Source organism: Pseudorasbora parva, chromosome 17, assembly GCF_024679245.1.
Source record: "Pseudorasbora parva isolate DD20220531a chromosome 17, ASM2467924v1, whole genome shotgun sequence".
Lineage (NCBI taxonomy): Eukaryota > Metazoa > Chordata > Actinopteri > Cypriniformes > Gobionidae > Pseudorasbora > Pseudorasbora parva.
Genome location: NC_090188.1, coordinates 5,444,743 through 5,471,230, shown reverse-complemented (window position 1 = coordinate 5,471,230; position 26,488 = coordinate 5,444,743). Strand labels below are relative to the sequence as shown.

Sequence of the window (26,488 nt, the reverse complement as noted above, 5' to 3'; positions counted from 1 at the left end):
TATTTCAGCAAGTTGCCAAGGCAAGCAACATTTTATTTTATTTAGTGTAAGTTTTTCATCTTATTTATTATTAGATTTTGTATCAGCTTTATTTCAATTTCAAGTTTTAATAGTTAAAAATAAAAACACAAGAACAGACTTCCTGCTTAATTCCTCATTTGCATTTTGGTAATTTTAGTTATGCTTTTGTCTTTTTTTGTTGTTGTTGGTAATGTTTCGAAATAGTTTTCCATTTAATTTCTTAGCTGCATTTGAAATTGATGTTCAAAATAAGCGGCATAGTACCCGTGTGCTGCGGTTGTGATGCATGCAGTCATGCATGTGGTTGATGATTTCGTTCCTGCATTACATCATTAAACACATGTTCATTCTCCCCTCACACAACCAGACTGAGTGACTGTCATGACAGCTGCAAACCAAAACCACACAGGTGCTGTCCCAAGGCTAATACTCACTCTCGTCCTCTGTCTGTCTGTCTCTTAGAGTTATGCCCTGTACGTGGTTGGAGATGAGGATGCGATCTCGACAAACGTGTTGAAGTACCTCTCCAGGCTGTCAGCAGGTGGGCTCTGAGAGGGAAGGCTGCATGGGTTTAAGATCAGAAGCTACAGTGAAAAGAGGATTAATTAATTAATTTATATTACACATGGTTTGGGTACACAAATATATACCATGAATTTGGAAGCATTAAAACGGTCACCTAAAAATTGTTCAATAAAAATGAACCAATTCAATCCTCTTCGCACACCTTGGCAATATAATCATTACTCCAGTCTTCAGTGTCACATGATCTTTCAGAAATCATTCTATTATGATGATTTGGTGCTCAAGAAACATTTCTGATTATTATCAATGTTAAAAACTGTCATGCTGCTTCATATTTTTGTGGAAACCTTGATACCATTTTTGGGGTTTTTATTATTAAATGAATGCAAAACGAAAATAAAAGAAAAGCATTTTTCTGAAATAAAAACTAAACTGAAATAAAAATACTGTTACTTTTGATCAATTTAATGCATCCTTGCTGAATAAAAGCATTAATCTTACTGAACCCAATCTTTTGATTGGTAGTTTTCAGTACATATACATTTTTTTCATTGCATTTTTTATTTTTATTTTAACTTACTCACTTTTATTAATATCATAATACATTACAATACATTAAAACATCCAAGTAAATGTGATACAAAACAAGCAGATAAAATGTGTTTTTGACTATGTATATAAATGATCGAATTTTTTGTTGGTCCATGTTTTCATAGGGCAAAAGAAAAACATCAGTGATCCTTTTCTGAGAAGGTACATGTTGTTCATGAATACTGTCATGTGCCTTAATGTTTGTTTTTGCAGATAAGTCTCGGCTCATAAATTCTAGTCAGCTGATTTAGTTCCTCCAGTGTGTTTGATTGTCGGGTGTGTTCCACAGGCAGAGCAGCGTGAAGCCCGCACCTTCATCTGGATGCCTGGCTGAGAAGCTGGTGGTGTGGTTGACCTCTGCAGGTCAGAGCGATTCCAGAAACACAGCACAACCTGTTGATCCAAAAACACTCAACACAAATTCACACTTGCGAATGCTTTGCCGACATATTACAAAACACTTAAAATGCATTGTTGTTTCGCTGGTGATAACAAACCTCAGTACTAAAGTAGGTGATGGATTTTCCTTCAAATGTTATTAATTCAGATGCGTTATTAATGGCTTGACATTAACACCCACTAACCCGCCAAATGCAGGTGTATTTCTTGTTATTGTAACAGCGCAGTCACTCCGACTAGCAGCTTTGTCAGGTTACATTTTTCAATTGTCTTTTAGGGTGCGTTCACACTTGTAGTTCGGTTAGTTTGGTTCGTTTGGTCCGGACCAAAAAACAAAAACAAAACATATAGTCCTGGTCCACTTAGTGTTCACACTGGCATTTTTAACAGCGAACCTAAAGTTACCGAACCAAAGGCATAGGGATACGGTCACAACCTGATTGGTCGGCTTATATGACGTAGGAGCTTGTTTACCGAACATTCAACATTCCTCCGTTGCGCAGAAAAGAGACGGACGTTCTGTCGTCTGTCCCTGCTAATGGGCAAGACAGGTCCTTTGATGAGAAGAACTAGGTATGCTTTTTTTGCGTTTTTTCTAGCATTTTCAAAACATGCCCGTCTGACAAAATATTGATTAGGCACCTCCTCGTTGCTCCATGTTTGCCCTCTAACGTTAACGTTACTCATTTTGGATACACCGATCTTTCCGCGTTGTCAAATCAGTTGACTATGCGTCACATCTTGTGACTTTACGTCCGGTTTTTGGTCCTTTACATGTCTTTGGTCCGTGTTGCGTTCATATATCAATCGAACCGAGTTCGTTTCGTTTGGAAGCGGTCCGAGACCCATCTTTTTAGCGGTCTCGGTCCGCTTGTTTGGTGCGCACCAGGGTTCGGATGGCAGCGTTCACATATGTTCAAATGAACCGGACTAAACGAGCAGTCGCACCAGGGTTCGTTTTAGTCGAACCAAACATGACAAGTGTGAACGCACCCTTAAAAAGGCATTTGAATCAAGTGCAATTTAGTGTTGTCAAAAATATAGATTTTTTCGATATGTCAATACAGAAATGCTTCCAATGCTCATTTTTCACAGAATAGACACACAACACCAGTGTCTCTTTCTCTATGTATCATCTCTCCGACAGCAAGTGACACACAAACCCGCCTCCACTCACTCACTTGCTTCATTTGCTCCGGATGAATATTGTTGGTGTGACAGGGCTTGAACTTCCGTGTGGGATTGTGTGTATTGTACATTATTTTTATTCATTCACACAGATTTTGTGCTCACATCCATATTCCATAGAGGCGCAAATGAAGTCGCCTCTCAGGACTAAACTGATTTATTTTTAGTGCATATTGTGCTTAAGTCAAATACACACAAAATAATGTCAAACAGCTGGTCTTGGCGAGTATTCATGTAATCACGGTCAGTTCTGTTTTAAGTGAACGTAAACAGATGTGAAAGAAAACGTGTATTAGTATAATGGATCCGTGCATCAGGTAAGTGACAACAGCCTAATAAACCTGCTGCCAAATTAATAGATATTATTAAAAATATTTTTTCCTCCATGGTATCAATGTCAAAATTGTGGCTAGTGAAATGCTGAGTGGCTAGTAACTTAGGAAAACCACTTGCCACAGTAGCTGGTGAGCAAAAACATTAATGTCAAGCTTTGATTGTTAATGTAAGCTAGCTATAAACATGCCAACAATTCTTTTTTAACTATACTAGACTATAGATGTTTTCCTGCACACTGAAATCATCAGTGTGTACTTCCATTCTGGCACATTTCAGAAAACATTAACATGTAAAAGTGAAATTGGGTATTTAGCATTAGCATTTACGTATGTAATACATGCTATGTTATTAAAGCCCCTAAACTTATATTGTGTTTAGCCCAGAATGTGGTGTCTTGTCAAAATCAACCTTCTCAGATCCTGCAGCGTTTGTTGGTTTACCTTAGTTTACGTAAGCTTAGTTATATTTGAAGCTTGTCACGAGGGCCATGTGATTATACACTCCTTTGCATGCTTTGTTTTTTCTCTCAGGATTTACATTGAAGGATCTGGAGTCAGTTCCGTTTGGTGTGGCTCTGCCAATCAGAGATGCCATCTACCAGTGCAGAGAACACCCGTGCTCTGATTGGTCAGAGGAGGTCTGCGCTCTGATTGGGCGACAGGACCTAACCAAGCAAGCTCACAAAGTCACCCTAGCCAATCGTAAATCGGTAAGAAAGTGAATCATATGTAAAGAAACAAGATCTTGCTTTGTTTGGTCAGAGCTGTACATGCATGGCAACACATTTAGTTCTGAACTCCACTGCTGACCTGTATTTTAGGCATTGATTTATTATTAGTGTTACTTTAGTATTATTTATACACTATTGTAATATGTAAGTGAAAATATTAATAGCTTTCGTTTAAATATTTTCAGTTTTATTTTAATTTGGAACTTTTTTTTACTCATATAATGTTTTATTTTAGTTCAGCTGTATTTCACACACAAAAAAAGATTTTTAATAGATTTAGTTAACAGTAACAACACTGTTTATTATTAGATCAAATGTAAACTATCCTATAATAAGATACTATCAATAGTAATATACAAAATACACTAAGGTGCCTATCTATCTTTAACTGTTGAAGGTGCTTTCTTTTTCTTTTAAATAAAAAATTAGACGTATTATTCGTGTCTACGTACTTGCATATTTATTATCATGCGAAGCATCAAATAGAAACCCTAGGACACGTAGCAGGGGTCAAACGTAGCATTTTTAAAACCATATTTGGATTTCAAAAACAATTTTGAATTGTTGTCTCCTGGGTAGTGGCAGGGCTGAAAGTAACTTACGTCACCAGTTAAAACAACTACTCTCTGAATTGGGCTGAAGACATGAATATGGTATTTAAGACTGGTATTTTCTAAATTTAGACTGTGTAATTACTGTAATTCTGATCTGAAGTTAATCCTGCATTGGAAAGAATTAAACAACGTGCTTTCATTGTATATTCAGTGTGTTTGTGTTTGCCCTAGACTGTCGGTCTGAACGTAATGCTTGAGCCGCCAGTGACCAGCGATGCCGATGAGGAGGAGGACGGTATGACAGACTTACGCCCGGAGGTGACAGGGCTGATCTGGAGTCAGGATCTGAGGGTGCAGGAGGTCCGGCGTCTACTCCAGAGCTCCAGACCTGTCCGAGTCAATGTGCCCCACCTGCCTGAAGTCAGTGACCATGAGTACATTGAAGAGAAAGAGAACAAGTGAGCATACTCTTGAAAATAATGTCCTGTACACTCTTAAAAATAAAGTAGAGCTGTATCAGAATATTCGTTCGTTCGGTGGGTTTGTATTCGATATTCAGTTTTGGTATTCGAATATATATATATATATTTTTTTTTTGTAGCACTTTTTTCTTTTTACACATTCCTTTCCCCACTTGTAACTGAATGAGGAAAGAAAGAAAAAAAACAACAACAGAATAACCACCCCCATCCCGAAAAAAAAAGAAAGAAAGAAAAGAAAAATACGATTTTTATAAAAAGTACGTAGATGAAAAATCGTTAATTGCAAATAATTTGAACATATGCATATGCACATATACGTACAGACATATACCCAAAGCTTATGCACACATACACCTGTTAAAAAAATGAATGTTTGCACCCCCATGATATATATAGTTAAAATATAGTGAGAACACAGAGGCTTAAAGATTTAGAATAGGTTTCCAAGTTTTATCAAATTCATCAGTTGAGCCCAGAGTAGTGTATTTTAGTATTTCTAGTGAAAGTAATGACATTGGATCCTTTAACCAAGAGTTAGTTGGGGGGTGGGTTTGGACACTTGCAATGCAACAAGATCCACCTTCTAGCAATAAGAGAAGCGAAAGCGATAACCTCTGCTTTCTGTCTTGTGATAGATGACGAGTGAGACACGCCAAAGATGGCAACTATAGTAGGGCTCGACATTAACGCTTGACATTAACAAGTGGATTTTTTGAAGGGACAAGTGAAAAATAATTGTACTTGCCCGATGGACAAGAGCCTGATTAAAACCAAAAATAACTAGCGAATCGCCAAAATGCAAGAATGATTGTGCATATTTAGTGTAAGTGGCAATCGATAGTGGTGGATTATAATATATAATGAACTGGTCGGATAACAAGGTCGCGCTGTTGACGCTCGTGCAGCCTCTCGAGGAGAAATTACAACACTAGAGCGTTTAAGCTGTTTCCTGAATACCATCACGACTGAAAATGACACTGATTCATATGAAAGTTTCATAAACAAATAATTAACATTCACTTACATTTACATTCACTTAAAGTCACTTACATTTTAGGTGCAATATTGAGTGCTTTTGTTCGATTTTAGCAGCGAAAATCGTTCACACACAGCAGAACCGTAACGCGTCTCACAGCAACAAGTGTGTTACTGAACGATTCAGTGTTTGAATGAACGACTCAATGGCTGACCTACTGCCACCTACTGGAGGTTTAGTTTCATGTTTAAACATACTTTCCAACATTTCTTATGTGTCTATTCAAAACTACATATCTCAAAACATTATTTAAAGCAGTTGTAATTTTTCATTGTAAATTATTTAATTTTATTGTTAAAAGCCCTTTTAGTGTCTTAATTTAATGTATTGATCAAATTTAACAATATAAAATGAAACCTGAAGCATAGCCCATATTTAATAAGATTAGGGGGGAAATGCCCTTTATAAAAGGTAAAAATATCACAAATTTGAAATGATTCAATAAAAACAAAACAATTCACAAATATGCAGACTTAAATAACATTAACATTCAAAGCTGATTGAACACTGGTGAGAATATTGCTTCAGAATAAATTATAGTTACAACACACACAAAATTAAAAAATATTTTTTAATACTTTTCTCCGGACAAGCACATTTTTTTACTCAGACAAGTGAATGAACGATTTACTTGTCCGAAGGACAAGCACATGACCATGCTTAATGTCAAGCCCTGTATAGGTTACTGTGCAGAGAAGTCATTTGACATGAATGTAAAAAAAAGAAGCCCATTATGAGCCAGTTTTGGGCAGCTAAAGAATGTATGGGTGTGATCAGTGGGAGAGGAGGAGTTTCTGGGTCTCTGTTTCTGGGAACAATTTCTGAAGTCTAGCTTTGGTCAGATGAATTCGATGAAATACTTTAAGCTGAATGAGACTTAGCCGAGCACATACAGAGGTAGAATTCACTTTAGCAAGGGCCTCAGACTTCTTCTCATAACTCATTCTCCTAAGTTATCTTCAAACAGGAGAGAGAGAGAGGATGTAGTAGATAAAAGTAACATAGTGTAGATAGAGGTTATCCGACTACCACCTGTAGAGGCTGACAATAAATTCTCAAGCAGATATTTTTCTGGTAATTGAGATTGGGAAACTGGGGAAGTTAGTTTTGACAAAATTGCGGAATTGAAAATACCTGAATGAGTCTATAGCATGCAAGTTAAATTATAAACAGATTATCGTAAGGCCTCTTACTTCTTACCTTTTATCATATGTGTACACTTTCTGGTTCATCTTCATCCACATTGGTGTTCCTCAACATCCCATAATATTCCCACCTGACATAAGTAAATAATCATATTATCTAAATCCCTAGACTCTTCCCAGGCCTACTGACCTTGACTACACAAAGAAGCATTATTCACATGTTGTTTCTCGCAGCATTTGCAGATTAAAACTTGAAGCGTGAGAAAGAGACAAAAAAAGAGATAAAAGAGGCAGTATATCTGAGTCTTCTACCAAAAGTATGATGGAAGTAGGGGGTAGGTAGTTATCCGAGGCCTTGTATTTGAGTGCCTCAGATAACTTGCAACAATATGCCATAGCCTCCGTTGGGCAGGGACCTGCTTGAAACCTTCAGTTCGTCTCCTTACATTCTTAAACCATTAACATTCTCTAGAAGGAATTATTTTGTTGCGCTCCTCTAATCCTTCTGTCAAAACCATCATATATTGAGTAACATTAAAGGCAGTGTCTGTTTTCAGTACATACAATAATAAAAATATTGATTTACACGCATACAATACATGTCCTAAACAAAATGGATTAAAAGTAACTCATGTAAGATTAACTAAATGAATCATTTAGTTAATTTTCTTGCATGCACTCTTCTTCAATCCTCAAATACATAAAACATTATCCTTTATATACTATATATAGTGTTTCTTGAGTAAAAGTACTTATTCAAAGAACAGTTGATTTACCCTTGCCTTACAAGCAAGCAGATTTTGAGGTTGTACCGACAGTTTGAGGATCCAATGAAGTTATGAGGTTTAGTCACAAGCTCTTTTTTTAATACTTTTCATTGGTGAAATATATTTGCAAAACCCACAGATAGATGTAAAGGTTGACCACTATACTGATTTATTGAAGAAAAAAAAAGAATGGCAAAATATAGAGTCCTTCTGTAAACGTAAAAAAATGATCATAATTGCTCTTTACTTTTGTTGCAGACTGCTACAGTTGTGCCAGCGCACCATGTCTCTTCCAGTGGGACGAGGACTCTTCACACTCTTCTCATACCACCCTGTGCCAACCGAACCACTCCCTGTGCCCAAACTCAACCTGACTGGTACTCTCATAAACCACCGCCCATGTTTTTGAAGCTTTTTGAATAGTTTTACAGCACTAGCAAAACTGTTTTTAAGAGCCTTGTTGAATTTCGTTGGCAGTAACTGTGCCCAGAAGTTGCAAATATCTGACCCTTCCCACCCACAGCGTTATATCTTTCACGCTATCTTCAACGATTATTGTCAGTTAAAGAGAAAATGTTTCCCAAGGAGAAGTGGTATTGTTCATATGTAGACATTTGGGTGGGTTTTTTCAACTTGGGCTACTGAGTAACCACTTCTAATTCCAAAGCCCTTGCAACCACTCTCAAAAAGTTATATATTTAAATTGTATATAAGTGTTTAATCCATTCGGATTTTAACATAAACTGTAAAAAAGAAAAAGAAAAGATGAAATCCATATCAGTCATGCATAAATTAAACGGGTAATTTCTGTGCAAAAAAAGCATTTATTTTTTATTTTATTGTTATTAACTATTTGCATCAATTAGATTTTATTTGTCATTGTATAATAAACCACTTCCTCTGTAATTTACTAGCGAATTACTACTCACTTTCCCACTGTAAAATGCACCGTTTTATTTCATTGTTGAACCCAGCAAGCAATGCAGTTAATGAACTCTTTTGTTGTCTCCAGGTCGTGCCCCTCCCAGGAACGCCATGGTGGACCTGAACAGCGGTAACATCGACGTGCCGCCCAACATGACCAGCTGGCCCAGCTTTCATAATGGAGTGGCGGCTGGTCTTAAGATCGCCCCTGCTTCCCAGGTGGAATCTGCTTGGATTGCTTACAACAAACCCAAAAGTGCTGACCTGGCTAACGAGTATGCTGGCTTCCTCATGGCCCTGGGCCTCAACGGCCACCTCACCAAACTAGCAACACTTAACATCCATGACTACCTCACCAAGGTCAGTTACAGCCTTAGATGGGGCGATTATTATACTGTGAGTAAAAAAACGTATGGCAAATACGGGCATTGGGATATAATGCCACTAAAACGTTTTTTTTATTTTATTTTAGTGCTTCCATTTAAATGTATTTTAGTTAGTTGCCAAGGCCATATATATATATATTAATGATAATAAACCTGAGTCCACACCCTTTTCTGGGAGATATCTTTATATTTGAACAGTTCACTTGGCTACAGTGCAACAGATTAGCTGTGTTTACATTGATCTCATTGTAATCTGACCAGTAGCACAATTGGATTTCAAAGTTAAGTGTTAATTGGTCAAATCTAATTAGTGTATCTAATTTTTAATTAGTTCGGATTATAAGGGCTGGTTTACACCATTTCTAATCAATTTGATAGTAAATTGCGCAATGACGAATGACACAGAACGAGCTGTTGTTGAATATAGTGTTATAAATGACTGTCATATCAATCTAAGTAATTCACCATAATGTGTATACGTAAACCCTCATAAAAGCTCACTAAGATGATATACATGGAACAGACATAATCAAGCTCTCTTGTTATTCTCCTGGCAGGATATTTAGCAAAACATCTCACCATTAACTGATGCGTGCGTCAGGTCGCACTCACTTACATTTACATTTACGCATTTGGCAGACGCTTTTATCCAAAGCGACTTGCATTGCATTCAAGGTACACATTTTTGTATATTATTGTCAGTTCTTGCTTGAACCCATGACATTGGCGTTGCTAGCGCCAAGCTCTACTGGTTGAGCTACAGGAAAGATACACTTACCATTATTATGTATGTATTACTAAAACACAAGGGCTCATGTTGCCGCAGGACAGCAATCGTGAGTACATTTTCTGTCATCTTTGCAGGACTATGATATGCATAGTGTACAAAGTAACATCTTTAGCAACAGTGTGAAAGTGACGTTACAGATACAATAGTGGTATAAATGTATTGCTATCAGTTCAATGTGCGTCGCATGACTAAACATGCCTCATCGTTTTCAAACACCTCAGTTTTCACAGTCCACACTACAATGCGAAAACTGCATTTTCAAATGTATCCACTTGGGAAAGCATTTTTTAAAAGCTCCGTTTCACATGCCAAACACACCATCTCCGTATGGATGGATTTGTAGAGAAACGGAGAGGAAAAAGATGTGTTTTCAAACGAAAACATATTAGTGTGGACAAGGCCTAATATTAAACTTCCACTCTTCTTATGTAATGTCCCATGTCTCGCTTTGGACTCTTAGGCCGTTTTTACTGCTTGATTAGAGGCAGTGCACACAGCTTTGTGTGCTCGTCATCTCCTAATAAAGACCCGGAATAGATAAATATAAGGTCTCCTTTTTAAAACAAAGAAAAGAAGCTGTGGTAGGGGGATGGTTAGCATGTGCCAACAGCAAGAAACTCAATATTCGTGCAGTGTGCTCGTCACGTAAGATAAAGTCTGATTTGCGTACATAGGATTCATCAATCAGAATGATTTCATTCCGATTGACGCAAAAGGCATCCATGTAAACGTAGCTATTGTCTTGTAATTCATTTACATCTTAAAAATTTGCGTATTATCCATCGGCAAGTTTCAGATCTGCCCTACGGCCCTGTTTTTTTAAATATACACCTGCGTATTTATGCAAATGTAACACACATCTACTATGACCACCTGTAAGACATCAGCAGATGTTTACCAAAGATTGACCGTGTAGCATGTGACGAATCCAAACATTTATGTGTAACTAACAGGATGATTCACCTTAGATTACATGAGTCACCTGCGCTTATCTATAATGGAGATCTATGTGGGAATCAGGAGTTGCGGGCGATGTTCATTCTAGTGGTTATTCAGGACAACAAAACAAGACCAATTTAGCTTAATGGCTTTCAATGGAATTAAAGAAGTTATTTAAAAAGTAAAGTTTTGCTTAATGAGAATTGGACACACTGTGATGAAGTAGCCTTGAAGTGGGCCGCACTTGGTTGGATTTATTTCTCTTTTTTTTGCATTTCTCCTGCTAATGGACCTATAGATCGTAGAGGCTCTTCCTGAAAACCAAAGATCTCTTCATCCTCCTCCTCCTCCTCTAATTCTCTTATCTCGCCATTTTAACATTGGAGCTGTCAGGTTTGCATGTTTTCTGGGGTTTTTGCTCTCATCCTGTTGTTTTTCTCACATGAAAGTCGAACGTAGAGCTGAGTTTCATTCTGACAGTTCACAGGGCAGTAACGTGTGCTGCTCTCTCATTTCCAGTCAGGCCAGGCTTTGTTGATACTTTCTGTGGTCGCTGAGCATATCTGTAATCTATAAGCTATATCGAGCCTATAGCTAGTTTGGTGTTTACACTGCCCGCTCTCTGAAATCTGCGGCCAGGCTTTCTAGTCTCTGATAGTACTCCTGCCTGTTTTACAAGAATCTGTCAGAAAAACATCCTGTTGTACTTCATGCAAATGTAAAAATTAATGAATGAGTGATTTTAATGAATGAATAAAGTGCTAATGTAAGTCCCAAGGATGCATAGCTCACTGCAAAAGTGTCTCTCTCTCACACACACACACACACACACACACACCGTGAGTAAAATAAGTATTTGAACACCCTGCTATTTTGCAAGTTCTCCCACTTGGAAATCACGGAGGGGTCTGAAATTGTCATCATAGGTGTATGTCCATTGTGAGAGACATAATCTTTAAAAAATCCAGAAATCACAATATATGATTTTTTAAACTATTTATTTACACAGCTATTTATACTATTTATACAGCTGCATATAAGTATTTGAACACATTTCTATCTGCTAGAATTCTGACCCTCAAAGACCTGTTAGTCTGCCTTTAAAATGTCCAACTCCACTCCATTTATTATCCTAAATTAGATGCACCTGTTTGAGGTTGTTAGCTGCATAAAGACACCTGTCCACCCCATACAATCAGTAAGAATCCAAGTACTAACATGACCAAGACCAAAGAGCTGTCCAAAGACACTAGAGACAAAATTGTCCACCAAGATCTCACCTCGTGGGATCGTAATGATCCTAAGAAAGGTGAGAAATCAGCCCAGAACTACACGAGAGGAGCTAGTCAATGACCTGAAAAGAGCTGGGAGCACCTTTTCCAAGGTTACTGTTGGTAATACACTAAGACGTCATGGTTTGAAATCATGCATGGCACGGAAGGTTCCCCTGCTTAAACCAGGCCCGTCTTAAGTTTGCCAATGACCATTTGGATGATCCAGAGGATCATGGGTGAAAGTCATGTGGTCAGATCAGACCAAAATATAACTTTTTGGTCATAATTTCACTAAACATGTTTGGAGGAAGAAAAATTATGAGTACCATCCCAATAACACCATCCCTACTGTGAAGCATGGGGTTGCAGCATCATGCTTTAGGGGTGTTTTTCTGCACATGGGACAGGGTGACTGCACTGTATTAAGGAGAGGATGATCGGGGCCAAGATTTTGGGGAACAACCTCCTTCCCTTAGTTAGAGCATTGAAGATGGGTTGAGGCAGGGTCTTCCAACATGACAATGGCACAGCCAGGATAACCAAGGAGTGGCTCAGTAAGAAGCATATCAAGGTTCTGGCGTGGCCTAGCCAGTCTCCAGACCTAAACCCATTAGATAATCTTTGGAGGGAGCTCAAACTCTGTGTTTCTCGGCAACAGGCCTGACTGATCTCGAGAGGATCTGTGTGGAAGAGTGGGCCAAAATCCCTCCTGCAGTGTGTGCAAACCTGGTGAAAAACTACAGGAAACCTTTGACCTCTGTAATTGCAAACAAAGGCTACTGTACCAAATATTAATATTGATTTTTCTCAGGTGTTCAAATACTTATTTGCAGCTGTTTCATACAATTAAATAGTTTAAAAAAATCATATATTGTGATTTCTGGATTTTTTTTAATTTAGATTATGTCTCTCACAGTGAACATGTACCTACGATGACAATTTCAGACCCCTACATGATTTTCAAGTGGGAGAACTTGCAAAATAGCAGGGTATTCAAATACTTATTTTTCCTCACTGTACATACATGTATACATTCTTACATTACATACATATATACTGTTAGGGGTTACAGTTTTGACCCATAGACCAGATATGCGAAATGAAGACCAGGAGTCAGGATGTTCAATCATCGGAGAGAATTTTACTGAAGAATAGTTTGCAGTTTCATCAGTAGAGTCAGCTTCAGAGTCTCTCAGGGCGGTGTCAGGCCAGACTCTCCTCTACACAAAATGACCACACCAGTTATACCAATTTCAAGGGCATGATTTACATCATTACAAACACGTGGAATATTACTGATTGGCATAAAGTCTAAACAATGTGTTACGCGAGAATAGATAGGAGATGTTGTTGTTAATCAGGATGTATACATCAGACAATCCCAAGATTGGGGTAGTGTTGACTTCAGGGGAGTCCTAGAAAGACGCCAAGAGGTCTAGGGTGTGAGAAAAGCGGTCTAATCCATTCCATAGACCTGCACAGAACATGTAACACACACACACACAAGACTCTAGGGCACATCTCTCCTCCAAGGTTAGCGCAGCAGTGAGCTTATCAACAGGACAAGATATCAACACCACATGACAAACAATCTCCAGAAAGAAAAGTATGACTAATATCATCTACCTCATTCTATAAAGAAATATAAAGACAAAAATGTACTTCTATCAATGGGAAAAATCACACTATATAAATGGGAAGAAATCAAAATTGGGAGATTCAAATCCTCCCACCCCTTCCTGTCCTGGGGTTACTAACAACAGGCAGGATTCACCTCTTGGAAGTTCTAACTTTCTCTCCAAGGCCCTGTTGGTCAGGACCCAGAGATAGAGGTCAGGCTATCTATGTCAGGGCACATAGATAGGGGTCAGACTGTCTTTGTCAGACCGTCTCTGGAAATTAGACACCATACAGCAGACATAGAGTCAAAATCATATTAAATAATAGTTAAATGTATTAATGATCACATAAAATTAATTCATTATTTTGAAAGGATAATAACTGATTATTTAATTCATGAGGTTATTAAAAATCATTCAAAAGGATAAGATGCATATTATGAAGATGCATATGATGAAGAGGCAAGGGTGTCAGCCCACTCCCCCCTTCAATACATATGTGTATATGTATGTGCGTATATGTATAATAAATATCATATAAAACAACATATTTTATCTTTTTATGTTTTTTTAATATTAATAATAAATAAAATGTATTATCATTTGGGCTTATTTGGGCTGTATTATAACATGGTTCTATCTTGTCTTCTCTGACTCAGGGTCATGAAATGACAAGTATTGGGCTGCTGTTGGGTGTTTCTGCTGCTAAACTGGGTACTATGGACATGTCCATCACCCGTCTGCTAAGCATCCACATTCCCGCGCTGCTGCCGCCCACCTCCACCGAGCTGGACGTGCCTCATAGCGTGCAAGTGGCTGCTGTGGTCGGCATCGGTCTGGTTTACCAGGGCACCGGTCACCGGCACAATGCGGAGGTGCTGCTGGCAGAGATCGGTTAGTGTGTGTGTTTGTGTTTTCTGGGTTTCACATGAAATAAAATGAGCTATTGTTCTCATTTGTGCTCATTCATGATTGAATATTAAGTTTCATGTCCTTCTCAAGGACGTCCACCTGGTCCTGAGATGGAGTACTGTACGGATAGGGAGTCCTACTCTTTAGCAGCAGGATTGGCGCTTGGTATGGTCTGCCTTGGGGTGAGTGTTTCCAAAGCATTTCCTGAATTCCAACAACAGAAACCAGTTTGGAGGAACACAGTGGTCCAAAAAATATATACATTTTCCCCAACTAAAATTAATGCACACTATCGTTATATTCTTCAATTGTTCATTGTGTTTATGTTTCTGAAAAGTACAATAAATACAGACAATTGTGCCAAGGTACACAGAGTAAAAACTGATTTGACCGTTAAATGAGTGATTATGTGTGTATGTGTATGTGTATGTATATGTATGTGTGTGTATATATATATATATATATATATATATATATATATATATATATATATATATATATATACATATATATATACATATACACACACACACACACACACACACACAGTTATCACTCTTATTAAGTGAATATAACATGTACACACACACACACACACACACACAGTTATCACTCTTATTAAGTGAATATAACATGTACAGCATTGCACATAGCTTATGAAAAGATGTTGGTGACATTATGTTAGTGACATTATTGTTGTCTTTGTTTGGTAGAGCAGTCTTAAGGCTCATTTACACATCATTATTAATAAATAATAACTATATTAGCCACCGCACAAGTGGACAATATCATTCTGTATATTCGAACTTAAAGCAGGATGGATTCTGAAAAAAAAAACAAGGACATTTTCTCCCAAGTAATGCTTTGAACTATATAGGGAACCCTCTCATTTGGTACAATACTTTAATATTAGAGGGTAAAATTAACAACAGAGCCCAAACTATTTCTATTTTTCGATATAAATACACTTAAATAAAAACTGAAGTGTTAATGTACAACTCAGTTGCACATCAGGTAGTTTTAATAAACGCTTGTCTTCAGTACAAATGTATTCAAACGTACATTAACAGTAAATAAGCTCTCTAGTGTTTTTTATAGCTAACTTTGAACATTGGATATCTTTCCTGAGGTAAATGTAAAGTTACGTGACATTCGTCACAAGCTGTTTTATTGATGTCTTTTCGTGGTTGAAAGTTGATTGAGTGATTCCACAAGACTAGGGATGTGCGCAACGTCTAATTTCATAAACGTTTTAAACAGAAAAGTTTCAATGAAATTGTATAATGCATTGCTCCACATAACCGGTAGAGTATCAAGCCTATAAGCAAGCATAATTATTCTATGCTAGTTTTACATGACACAGAAAAAAATGGAAAGATTTTGTGTAGGCTTTCAAAATACTCCCTCACCTTGCTCATCTTTCTCTAAACCCGCCAAGAGTGGCACAGACAAAACCAACATACATATTCACATGCCAAATCTGAGGTAAAATGAAAGGATTTCGTTTTCTGTCCCAGATATACACATATATTGATGTAACATCAACCTCGAAAGCAAAACATTAAATGGGCAAACAATGTAATGTATGACTAGTTTTTCAAGTCGACCAAAAGCAGTATCTTTTATTGGCTTGTTGAAGTCTTGCACATCCCTACATGAGATATCATACATTTCTGTAAGTTGTACTGTATCTTTAAAAGTACAGTTTGATGTTCATGCATGTTTTTGCATACTATAATTTGTAGTAAAGTGGAAGGAAAGGTTCTGCGTTGCTGCTTGAACTGAGACGCTACAGCGTCAAAACTCATTTATTGTTTGACTTTTGTGATAAAATGGACAGAGTTTAAAAGCTGAGACTTAGTTTCTATTCAGACGTAACAAAGCTCTTTGCGCTTATTGGATAATAAGTGCGCTCCAAATGATGTTTGGTGCTGGAAAAAAGACGCGGATCTGCAATCCTTGCTTAAGCTATGTGTGATTCAAAGGGTCATGTACATCCTGCTTTTATGTTGCTATTTTTATGACTTTTAATGCTTGTCACGTTAACTTCAACAGCCTTAAATTCAACACAAGACATTTTCTTCACACACAATGGCCCTCATTTATCAAAAGTGCGTACACCAAATTTTCAGCATACACCTTGCGTACACCCAAACCCACGGTGACTTTGAGATTTATTAATATGGACGTTGGCGTACGGCACGCTCAAATCCTAAGCCAGCTCAGGAGGTGGTGTACGCACGTTTGAGTTAGTGCGAAAATGTGCAGAAAAACAATTCCTAACACCACAAAACGCATTGACAAAGATATGCTATATTATGACCCACTGTAAACAACAACAACAACATAGTAATTATAAACTTCAGTGTTTATTTTTGTGCAACGTAGACTTCAATGTTTAATTTGTGTGACTATAGGCTACCAAAGCCTTTGAGGCATGTATTCCTCCAGTTGCGAGCCTGTGCCCAGCTGCGCACTGACTGGGACTGAATAATTCAGACTGACAAAATAATAAAAATTACATTCTTTTTCTTTTAAATAATAATAATAAAATAAATAATAACTGCATTAGTCTTCTAAATAACAAAAAGTGTCATTAATAATAAAAATAATAATAATAAAAAGAATCTTACAAATTGTCATGCAATTATTAATGTGAATGAATGGTAGGCTACTCCACATCACATCATCACTGTCGTACACCCCAATACATGCCGTGATACGAAATTAAATGCTAATTGTTTCAAAACGTGCTGTAAAATAATGCATTGTGATGGTAATTTATCATCCAAACAGCTATTTAAACTGCTGGAGTGCGCTTCACAACCTCCACACTATTAACAGTACTCATAATTTGGGTCCATATTTTGTTTTTGTGGGTGCCTTTGATCCCACTCTTTAAACTCCCAAATAAAACAATTTAGTTTTTTTTCCACTTCCCTGGGGATGGTCTCGATGGGCGCGTCTCAATCATCTCACTAGTTCAGTAGTCAGGGCACTGATCAGGGAGTCAGTCCATTGACTTATGTCCTAATCAGTGCCCTGACTAGTGGACTAGTGAGATGATCGAGACGCGCCCGATCTCCACGTCGGAGAAGTTTCGCTTCTTTGCCATCTTCCGTGTGTCCATGGCGTAAAATGAGGGCGTGAGGCGGAGACATGAATATATAGGGGCGTGTTATGCTAATGAGATCGTTTTCAGCCACTGCATTTATCAAGGGCAAGTATTGCATACACCTGGATTGCAGAGGTGCGCACAGTTTCATAAATCAGGCGATGAGAGAAGTGTAAGCATAATCTTACACCACCGTATACGACTGTTTCTACGCAAGATTGATAAATGAGGGCCACAATGAGCTGCAGTCTGACTCGTTTTCAACCCCCTTTTGATTGACAGGATGTAATCAGCCTTGATCATCGGCTATTTTTTAAACAATCAGCCAATAGTGAAAATGATTGCTTTTATCAGGTGTTACAATTATTGGCTGATACATCAGTGCATTCCTAATGGTTATAGTTATCGTCCTTGATGTGAACGGGCCTTTAGTCTGTGTGGTATTGCACTATGAAAGTGATGATGGAGTTGACTATTTAATGTAGCGTTCATTAGAAACTGCTTGCAATGTGCATCTATGAGGATGGGAACAAGAGTCATTCCCACGCTTACCTAGCTGTTTGCTCTCTACTTTTCTGCAGCACGGCAGTAACCTGATCGGGATGACCGACCTGAACGTGCCCGAGCAACTCTATCAGTATATGGTTGGAGGTCATCGGCGCACTCATGCTGGCATCAACAGAGAGAAACACAAGTCTCCCAGCTATCAGATCAAGGTGGAGTCATGAATATGTTCTATATCTATATAATATTCATGCATTTTCATGGATCCTCTGTATATATATTTATGCATAATGCATGAAATTTGAGTTTGCAAAAAATATGTAGAATTGTAATTTCAATTTAAGGGAAGTAGACTTAAAATAGAATGAGATTAAAATAAATGTGTATAACTGATGAAAGCACATTATTGGTGTGGATTACCCATAAGTATGTTTTTATGCACACAAATGATGTACTATTAAAATGATAGATGAATAATAGATATAAATAATGTTTGAAATACCATCTATTTGTTTTTATTTACATTTTGCATTTTTCATTATATTTAACAATTAAATGTAATTTAATGGTTTTGTAGTATGCTGAACTTGCACTGCATTATGAAATAATATTCAAAAGGCAACACACTAAATGTAACTCTTTTTATTAGGAGGGTGACACTATCAATGTGGACGTGACCTGTCCTGGTGCAACACTTGCTCTAGCCATGATTTACCTGAAAACAAATAATAGGCGAGTTGTTTTTTTTCCACTCACTAAAGTTTCATTTCTAACAAAGAACCAAATCTTTACAATTAAAGGGTTACCTCTCTTTTTTGACCATACATGTGTTTGCATTCCTGCACCATAGACAGCAACGTCATTGCAACTTTTAAGGTCCAGAAAGGTAGTAAAGACGTTGTTAAAGGGGTCATATTAAAGGGATAGTTCACCCGAAAATGTGATGTTTATCTGCTTACCCCCAGTGCATCCAAGATGTAGGTGTCTTTGTTTCTTGAGTAGAACACAAATGAAGATTTTTCACTTCAACCATTGCAATCTTCCAATCGAAATGCATGTGAATGGGTTAAAAAAAAACATGCTTAGACAACACGCACAAAAACTGCTGCTCGTGATGACACATTGATGTCTTAAGACACGAACCAATCAGTTTCTGTGAGAAACTGAACAGTATTTGTTTTTTGTTTTTACCTCATATCCAGACAGATCTCATCTAGTGTTCCCATCCGCTATTACTTCCATCTGGTAAGGCCAAACCGGTGCGATCATATATATGTCTATATATATCATATATATATTTTCCCACTTGACGGCCAACGGCTCCCGTTCCACGGTTGCGTAGCGCTGTTCTGCTGGGGTCAGCTTTCGGCTGATGTAGAGCACCGGGTGTTCCTCACCGTCGGTGACCTGGGAGAGTACTGCTCCCAACCCGGTGTCGGAGGCGTCCGTCTGCAGCAGGAAGGGGCTATTGAAGTCGGGTGCTCGTAGGACAGGGGCCGAGGTGAGCGCCGTCTTGATGCGGTGGAACGCCGCCTCCGCCTCGGTGCTCCACGGGATCTTCTCTGGCTGCCCCTTCCTTGTCAGGTCTGTCAGGGGAGAGGCTAAGGAGGAGATGTCAGGGATAAAGCACCGATAGTACCCCGCCAACCCCAAAAAGGCTCGTACCTGCGTCTTCGTGGTGGGACGGGGAGCGGAGAGAATCGCCGTGACCTTCTCCTGTGGTCGGATCAGGCCCCGTCCCACCTGGTAGCTGAGGTACTTGGCTTCCGCGAGTCCTAGGTCGCATTTCCGGGGGTTGGCGGTCAGCCCAGCCTGACGTAACTCCGACAGCACCTTCCGCAGCCGGTCCAGGTGGTCCTCCTAGGTCTCGGAGTGAATCACCACGTCATCCAGGTAGGCCGCCGCGTAGGCTTGGTGGGGTCGGAGCAGGATGTCCATGAGCCGCTGGAAGGTGGCGGGTGCTCCGTGCAGGCCGAAAGGGAGGACGCGGTATTGCCAGTGGCCGCTCGGAGTGGAGAAGGCTGTCTTTGGCTTGGCCTGATTGGAGAGGGGTACCTGCCAATACCCTTTGGTGAGATCGAGGGTGGAGATGTACCGCGCCCTCCCCAGGCGGTCCAGCAGCTCATCTACGCGGGGCATGGGATAGCCGTCGAACTCCGAGACCTCGTTGAGCCGGCGGAAGTCGTTGCAGAAGCGGAAGGTGCCATCGGGCTTTGGGACCATCACGATCGGGCTGGATCACGGGCTGCGTGATGGTTCGATGAACCCTAACTTCAGCATCTCCTGTACCTCTGCCTCGATGGCGTGTCGCCGAGCCTCCGGAACACGGTAGGGCCGCTGCCGAACGACGACTCCTGGGGGCGTCCGGACGTCATGCTCCAGGACGTGAGTCCGCCCGGGGAGAGGGGAGAACACCGCAGAAAACTGACTGACCAGGTGCTGCAACTCCGAATTTTGGGCCGCCGACAGCTGGGGATCCATGTCTACCATCACGGGTGGGGGCTCCGTGTACGCGGAGAGCTGGGGCCCGGTCCCGACCCAGCACTTCAGGAGGTTGATGTGGTACAGCTGGTCGGCTCTCCTCTTCCCAGGCTGCCGGACCCGGTAGGTGACGGGCCCGACCTTCTCGGAGACTGTGAAGGGACCCTGCCAGGTGGCCAGGAAATTACAGGCGGCAGCTGCCGCACGTGCTCGATCGTGGAACGGTGTACCCCCGGTTGTTGCTCCCAGGCCTCCTTGGCCACGTCGAGCAGTCCGCGGGGTTGCCGGCCGAAGAGGAGCTCAAACGGGGTGAAGCCGGTGGACGCTTAGGGGACTTCCCGGATGCCAAAGAGGACGTAGGGCAGCATCTTATCCCAGTCCCGCGGGTCTTCGGCGGCCACCCGCCGCAGCATCTGTTTGAGCGTCTGGTTGAACCGCTCGACGAGGCCGTCGGTCTGGTGGTGGTACACCGTCGTGCGGAGCTGTTGTACCTTCAGGAGCCTGCAGAGATAGGCCATCATCCGGGACATGAACGGGGTGCCCTGGTCAGTCAGAATCTGGGCGGGGATGCCCACCCGGCTACACAGAAGAAGGAGCTCCTGGGCGATGGCCTTGGTGGTGGCTTTCCGGAGGGGAATGGCCTCTGGGTAGCAGGTGGCATAGTCCACGATGACGAGGATGTGTTCATACCCCCGGGCGGACTTCAGCAGCGGTCCCACCAGATCCATTCCGATTCGCTCGAAGGGTACCTCTATAATGGGTAACGGAATCAGCGGGCTGGGGGGAGGAACTCGCGGCGACGTCCGCTGGCAGGTGGGGCAGGCTTGGCAAAAGCGCTTCACCTCGGCCTCCAGGCCGGGCCAGTGGAAGCGATCTCGGATTCTTTGGATGGTGTTCTGAGCCCCGAGGTGGCCTGCCATGGGGTGTGCGTGGGCGATCTCCATCACTGCCTCGGTCTTGCTTCGGGGCACGACGAGCAGATTTTTTTCCTCCCCCCTTCGCTGCGCGACACAGTAGAGCAGGCCTTGCTCAATTTTGAAGTGGGGCGTAGGGTGCGGCGCGGGCTGTAGGTCCTTCCCCTCCACGACCCTTACTTGAGCCCAGCAGTGCTTCAGACAGTCGTCCTCGTGCTGCTCGCGGGCGAACGCCCCGGCCCCCGAGACCTGCTGGAAGAGATCATAGAACAGGTTAGCAGCTTGGGGGGTGGACTCACCGTCTCGGGGGCTGTCGGAGGCCAGCAGCACAGGACGCCGTCTGGATCTCCGCGCAGTCCGGCGCTTTGGGCGGTTCCCGGGCTGGCTGACAGACTGTGTGGCGGCGGTGAGGAGACGGTGGAACCCCGGCCAGTCCCTTCCGAGTAACACGGGGACCGGCAGATCCTTGACGATTCCTACTTCGATGGCCCAGGTGCCCGGGGCGGCCTCGATGGACACGCAACGTGCGGGTACTTCTCGGGTATCGCCGTGCACACACGCAATGGGGACGGAGGTCTTCGAGTCCACTCGCGGCGGCAGAATGTACGAGGCTGATGGCGCTGCCGGAGTCCAGGAGAGCCAGGAAGGGACGGCCATTGATCTTCACCTCCGCCCGGGGCGCGTTCTCCGTGTGCCCGGCGCAGCCTGTCAGCCATGCTTGTCCAGGGGATCGCGGGGCTTCCGTGGGCATGGGCTCGTCCGGAGGCCTGGGAACTGCTGGCCTGCCTACTGGTCTGCGTCGCTCCTGGACCACCCTTCGGGGAAAAGGCGACGCTCGCTCCCCGACCTCCCGGTGGAAGGTGGCATCCGCCAGCTCAATGGCCTCGACCAGCTCATCCTTGGTGGTGGGCTTCCGCATCCCCACGGCTTGACGGAGGTGGCGCGGGAGAGCGCGCAGGAGGCGGTCGACGACGACGCGCTCCGCTACCTGGATGGCGGTGGGACCCTCGGCCAGCAACCAGTGTTGAGCCAGGCGAGAGAGATCCGCGGCTTGGAGTCGGGGTGGGCGCCGTGGGTCGTAGGACCAGTCATGGAAGAGTTGTGCTGCGCTGATTGGTGAGAGCCCGACGCGGCCCAGGACCTCTTTCTTTAACTCCGAATACGAAGTGCTTTGTGCGGGGGGAAGCGCGAAGTACGCCCGCTGAGCTTCCCCAGTCAGCAGCGGGGCGACGATGCGGGCCCTGTCGTCCTCCGGCCACGCCTCGCGGGTAGCGATGGTCTCAAACATCTCGAGGTACATGGCGACGTCGTCGTGATCGGTCATTCGAGGCATGAGTTGGGTTGCTTGGGCGCGAGGGTCAGGCAGCGGAGCGCGTTGGGCAGCGGCCGCCCGGAGTGTGAGCAGCTCCCGCTCTGCAGTGTCTTGTCGAGAGGCCATATGCTCCATAATTTGCTGCTGGCGGATGCTCACCTCGGTGAGGTGTTTCAACAGTTCCTCCATCGTCGCAGTGAGAAGCGCCACCTGGGGAAACAGAGGGAAAATCCAATGAGTGCGGGGAAAAATAAATCCAGGGAAAAGTCTCGGGGAAACGGGAACCACTCCACCTGAACCTGATGTCGGTACTTCTTCACGCTCTTGCCCGCATTCTCCACCAGTGTGACGGGGTGAAGAAGTACACGACACAGGAGGGCAGGTGAATTTCCCCGAAGGGTGGATTTATTGATGAAAGTGAAAGTGCGTCGTGTGGGGTGCTCTGTGCTCGGTGTAGTCTCTCTCTTGCATCCTCGGTGCTCGCGGTGATGAGGGTCCGTGCTCAGAGTGAGTGCTGGCCGTCACACGCTGCTCTCCGGAGGGAAAATGGAGACAACAGTTAGCCGAGTCTTCTGGAGACATCTCTCACCTCTCTGGCCGGCGTGCAGGCTTATAAAGCCGCCCGCTGATGAGCTGCTGGTGTGACAGCTCAGCCTGTGATGAGCGGGTGCAGGTGTGCCCGCCTTGTTTCCAGGGCGACGCTGATGAGCGCTCGGGACACTTGTCACAATATATATATTTCTCATTAGTGCCTGCGTGGATCGGCCGAATGCGGCATCTACATCTATGATCGCGCCAGGCTGACCTTAACAGATATTCACTTCTTCTGGAGGTGCAGCAGGAACAGGAATAGTTGGTACGGATCTTTTTTTCAGGCACAGCTTCATAGCAAAACCTGCTGTACTGACCATTGTTTATGAAGCAGTCTGGTGAGAAATTATTTGCGCGGCGCAAAAATGAAAACATTGAAGTTGATCGAGGTAATATTCCCTTCGAAAACAAAACTCAGCCACTGCGTGGTTCGGATTTATGAACATCAGAATGACTGCTCTGTTTGTTATTACACTCAAGAACAGAACACCACAATCGCTTGGATGCCATTCTGCTCCAGCGTATCAACAATGGCGGACTATGATGATGACAGCTCGCTCAGAGCAGGTCTGTGTTGAAACGCTGCTGTCTGTTAACAATCGTGGAAGGGGTCACACGGTTGGACAGCTCGATTTGAGACGGGAAAACATATGCAGAGATAAAAAAAGTATCTATAATTTTTATCATTATAGGATGGTTGTGTACAGGCCCTGCCAACACACATTTCCGTATAATCAACAATGACCCCTTTAAAATAGTCCATGTGACTCCAGTGATTCAACCTTAATGTTATGAGGCGACGAGAATACTTTTTGGTATAACGACTTTATTCAACAATTTCTTCTCGTTTGTGTCATTCTCCTACGCAGCTGCTGTAGTAAATACAGTGTTCTACGTCAGAATGCTGACATATCATTGGCCGATGCTATTCACGTGAGCACCACGCCACATACATGTGATGCTGCCGCAGGAGCTGGCCAATGGTGAGCCGGCGTTCTGCTGTAGAACTCGGAAGCATTGCACTGTTTACACTACGTCAGTAGCGTCAGAGAATGACACAGGCCAGAAGAGATAAATGTTGAATAAAGTCATTATTTTAAGGTTAAACCATTGTAGTATAATGGATTTTTTTTAACTATTCAGAAACCACAGATTTCATCACAATATCTTAATTTAATCTTCATCTTAAACTGTGTTCTGAAGATGAAAGAATTTCTTACGGGCTTGGAATGACATAAGGGTGAGTAATTAATGACAGAATTTACATTTTTGGGTGAACTATCCCTTTAAGCATTAAGGTGAAATGTTTTTGTATAGTTTTTGTGCCACAAGCAGAGCGTTATTTTAGTATCATTTATATACTATTAATATAGTATTTATAATTTTTTTCATTTAACTTTTATTATCATTGTAATATTATACATTTTATCATAATTTTGTCATATTTATTAGTTCTTTCTTTTAAATATATCTATACATCTTTAATTTGTTTTTGTTTTTCAGTTTTTTGTGTGTGTAATTTATCAACTTTATTTTATTTTGATAGCAGTCAACATAAGTTTCACTTTTTCAACATTTTGCTTTTTCATCTTAATTTGAATTACTAAAAATATATATTTTTTTATAGTTTAAGTTATCAATAGCACCAAACTAATTATGCAAATATATTATGATTTTACTGCCCCTTCTGGCCTCTTGTTTAGTAAACAGATAGTCCCGCAGCATATTCTAAGCATTGGTTGATGTAGAAGTTGACAAAGGGGTCAACTGACAAATTATAGTTGCAATAAACCAGGATAAGAAATGTTAAAATCTGCCAAAATAATGAAAAATCCAACACCTTACCTTTCATTAAGTATAAAATGTAATGTTTTATGTCTTTGTGTGAAAAAAGCTAGAGCTCTTCCTCAGTTCTTAAGAGCAGTGCAAGATTGAAGCTGGCTTCTTTCGGCCTGTCTGCTCTCTCACATTCACACCTGTTTCTCTGGACTCCTCCAGGTCTATAGCTGATTGGCTGAAAGCCCCAGACACCATGTTCCTGCTGGACTTCATCAAGCCTGAGTTTCTGCTGCTGAGGGTGAGCGAGCATTACGGGCTGACAGTCTCCGCTCACAGGGACTTACACATTATCACCTCATGTTGGGTTCAATCACACCTTGTACCAAGTGTTCTCATGTTTTATGATGGCTTTTAGGCCACATATGGGGTCATTTTAGCCCGCTGTGCCTGTTAATCAACAGGAATGTCACTTCCTTTCTGACACTGTTCCAAAACCTTAAAATCCCCCTGTGGTGATAATCAAGTTTTTGATGTTGTTTATTTGTCTATGTGGTGTTTTTAATATGCTTTATGACAAACCATGTGCAAATTCATAAGTCAACAGCATTTCTGAGTATTTTCTCCTTAAAACTGCAGTGAACCAAAGAATGTCTCAAAAATGCTGTTTGAAATCGCCCTTGTTCTCAACGCCACACAAATATGTTGTAAACAGTCCTGTTAATGCGCGGGCGGGCTTTAGCATATCATTAACTATTTTCAGAAGCAGGGGAGTCTCAACAGAAGCCAGGTTATCCTGGTATATTTTCCTGTTGATACCAAAAATCGGGTAGATTTAGCGATAGGAATATGATGTATTATGATGTTATGATGGACTTATGATTGAAGTTGTTTAAAGCGTTTCTGTCTGACTCTGAGATTACAAACGGGAACGTGGTTTGTGTAACATTAGCAACACATTATTAGCTGTTTGATAACGTAGTCAAGCCAAAGGCTAATCATATTAATTACCATTGTGTGTCCGACATTGTAGAGAGCGATACATAAAATGCATTACTATTACCATCAACTTGCTTTTATAATTTAATTTTACATTTACATTACATTTAGATTTAATCATTTAGCAGACGCTTTTATCCAAAGCGACTTACAAAAAAAGGGGAGAGTAATAGAAGCA

The 26,488-nt window shown here is 41.6% G+C and overlaps 1 protein-coding gene across 2 annotated transcripts in view; it reads left to right on the top strand.

Moving 5' to 3' along the window:
* Positions 1–26,488, top strand: part of anapc1 (anaphase promoting complex subunit 1) — a 96,212-nt gene that overhangs the window by 42,525 nt on the left and 27,199 nt on the right. For both annotated transcript variants that reach the window (XM_067420623.1, XM_067420622.1), the window contains exons 22-33: positions 484–562; positions 1,263–1,299; positions 1,427–1,500; positions 3,591–3,769; positions 4,576–4,802; positions 8,033–8,151; positions 8,787–9,058; positions 14,366–14,600; positions 14,709–14,800; positions 18,315–18,449; positions 18,887–18,969; positions 25,534–25,612. In XM_067420623.1, coding sequence (XP_067276724.1) covers positions 484–562; positions 1,263–1,299; positions 1,427–1,500; positions 3,591–3,769; positions 4,576–4,802; positions 8,033–8,151; positions 8,787–9,058; positions 14,366–14,600; positions 14,709–14,800; positions 18,315–18,449; positions 18,887–18,969; positions 25,534–25,612 — 1,611 coding nt within the window. The remainder of the gene's footprint in view (positions 1–483; positions 563–1,262; positions 1,300–1,426; positions 1,501–3,590; positions 3,770–4,575; positions 4,803–8,032; positions 8,152–8,786; positions 9,059–14,365; positions 14,601–14,708; positions 14,801–18,314; positions 18,450–18,886; positions 18,970–25,533; positions 25,613–26,488) is intronic.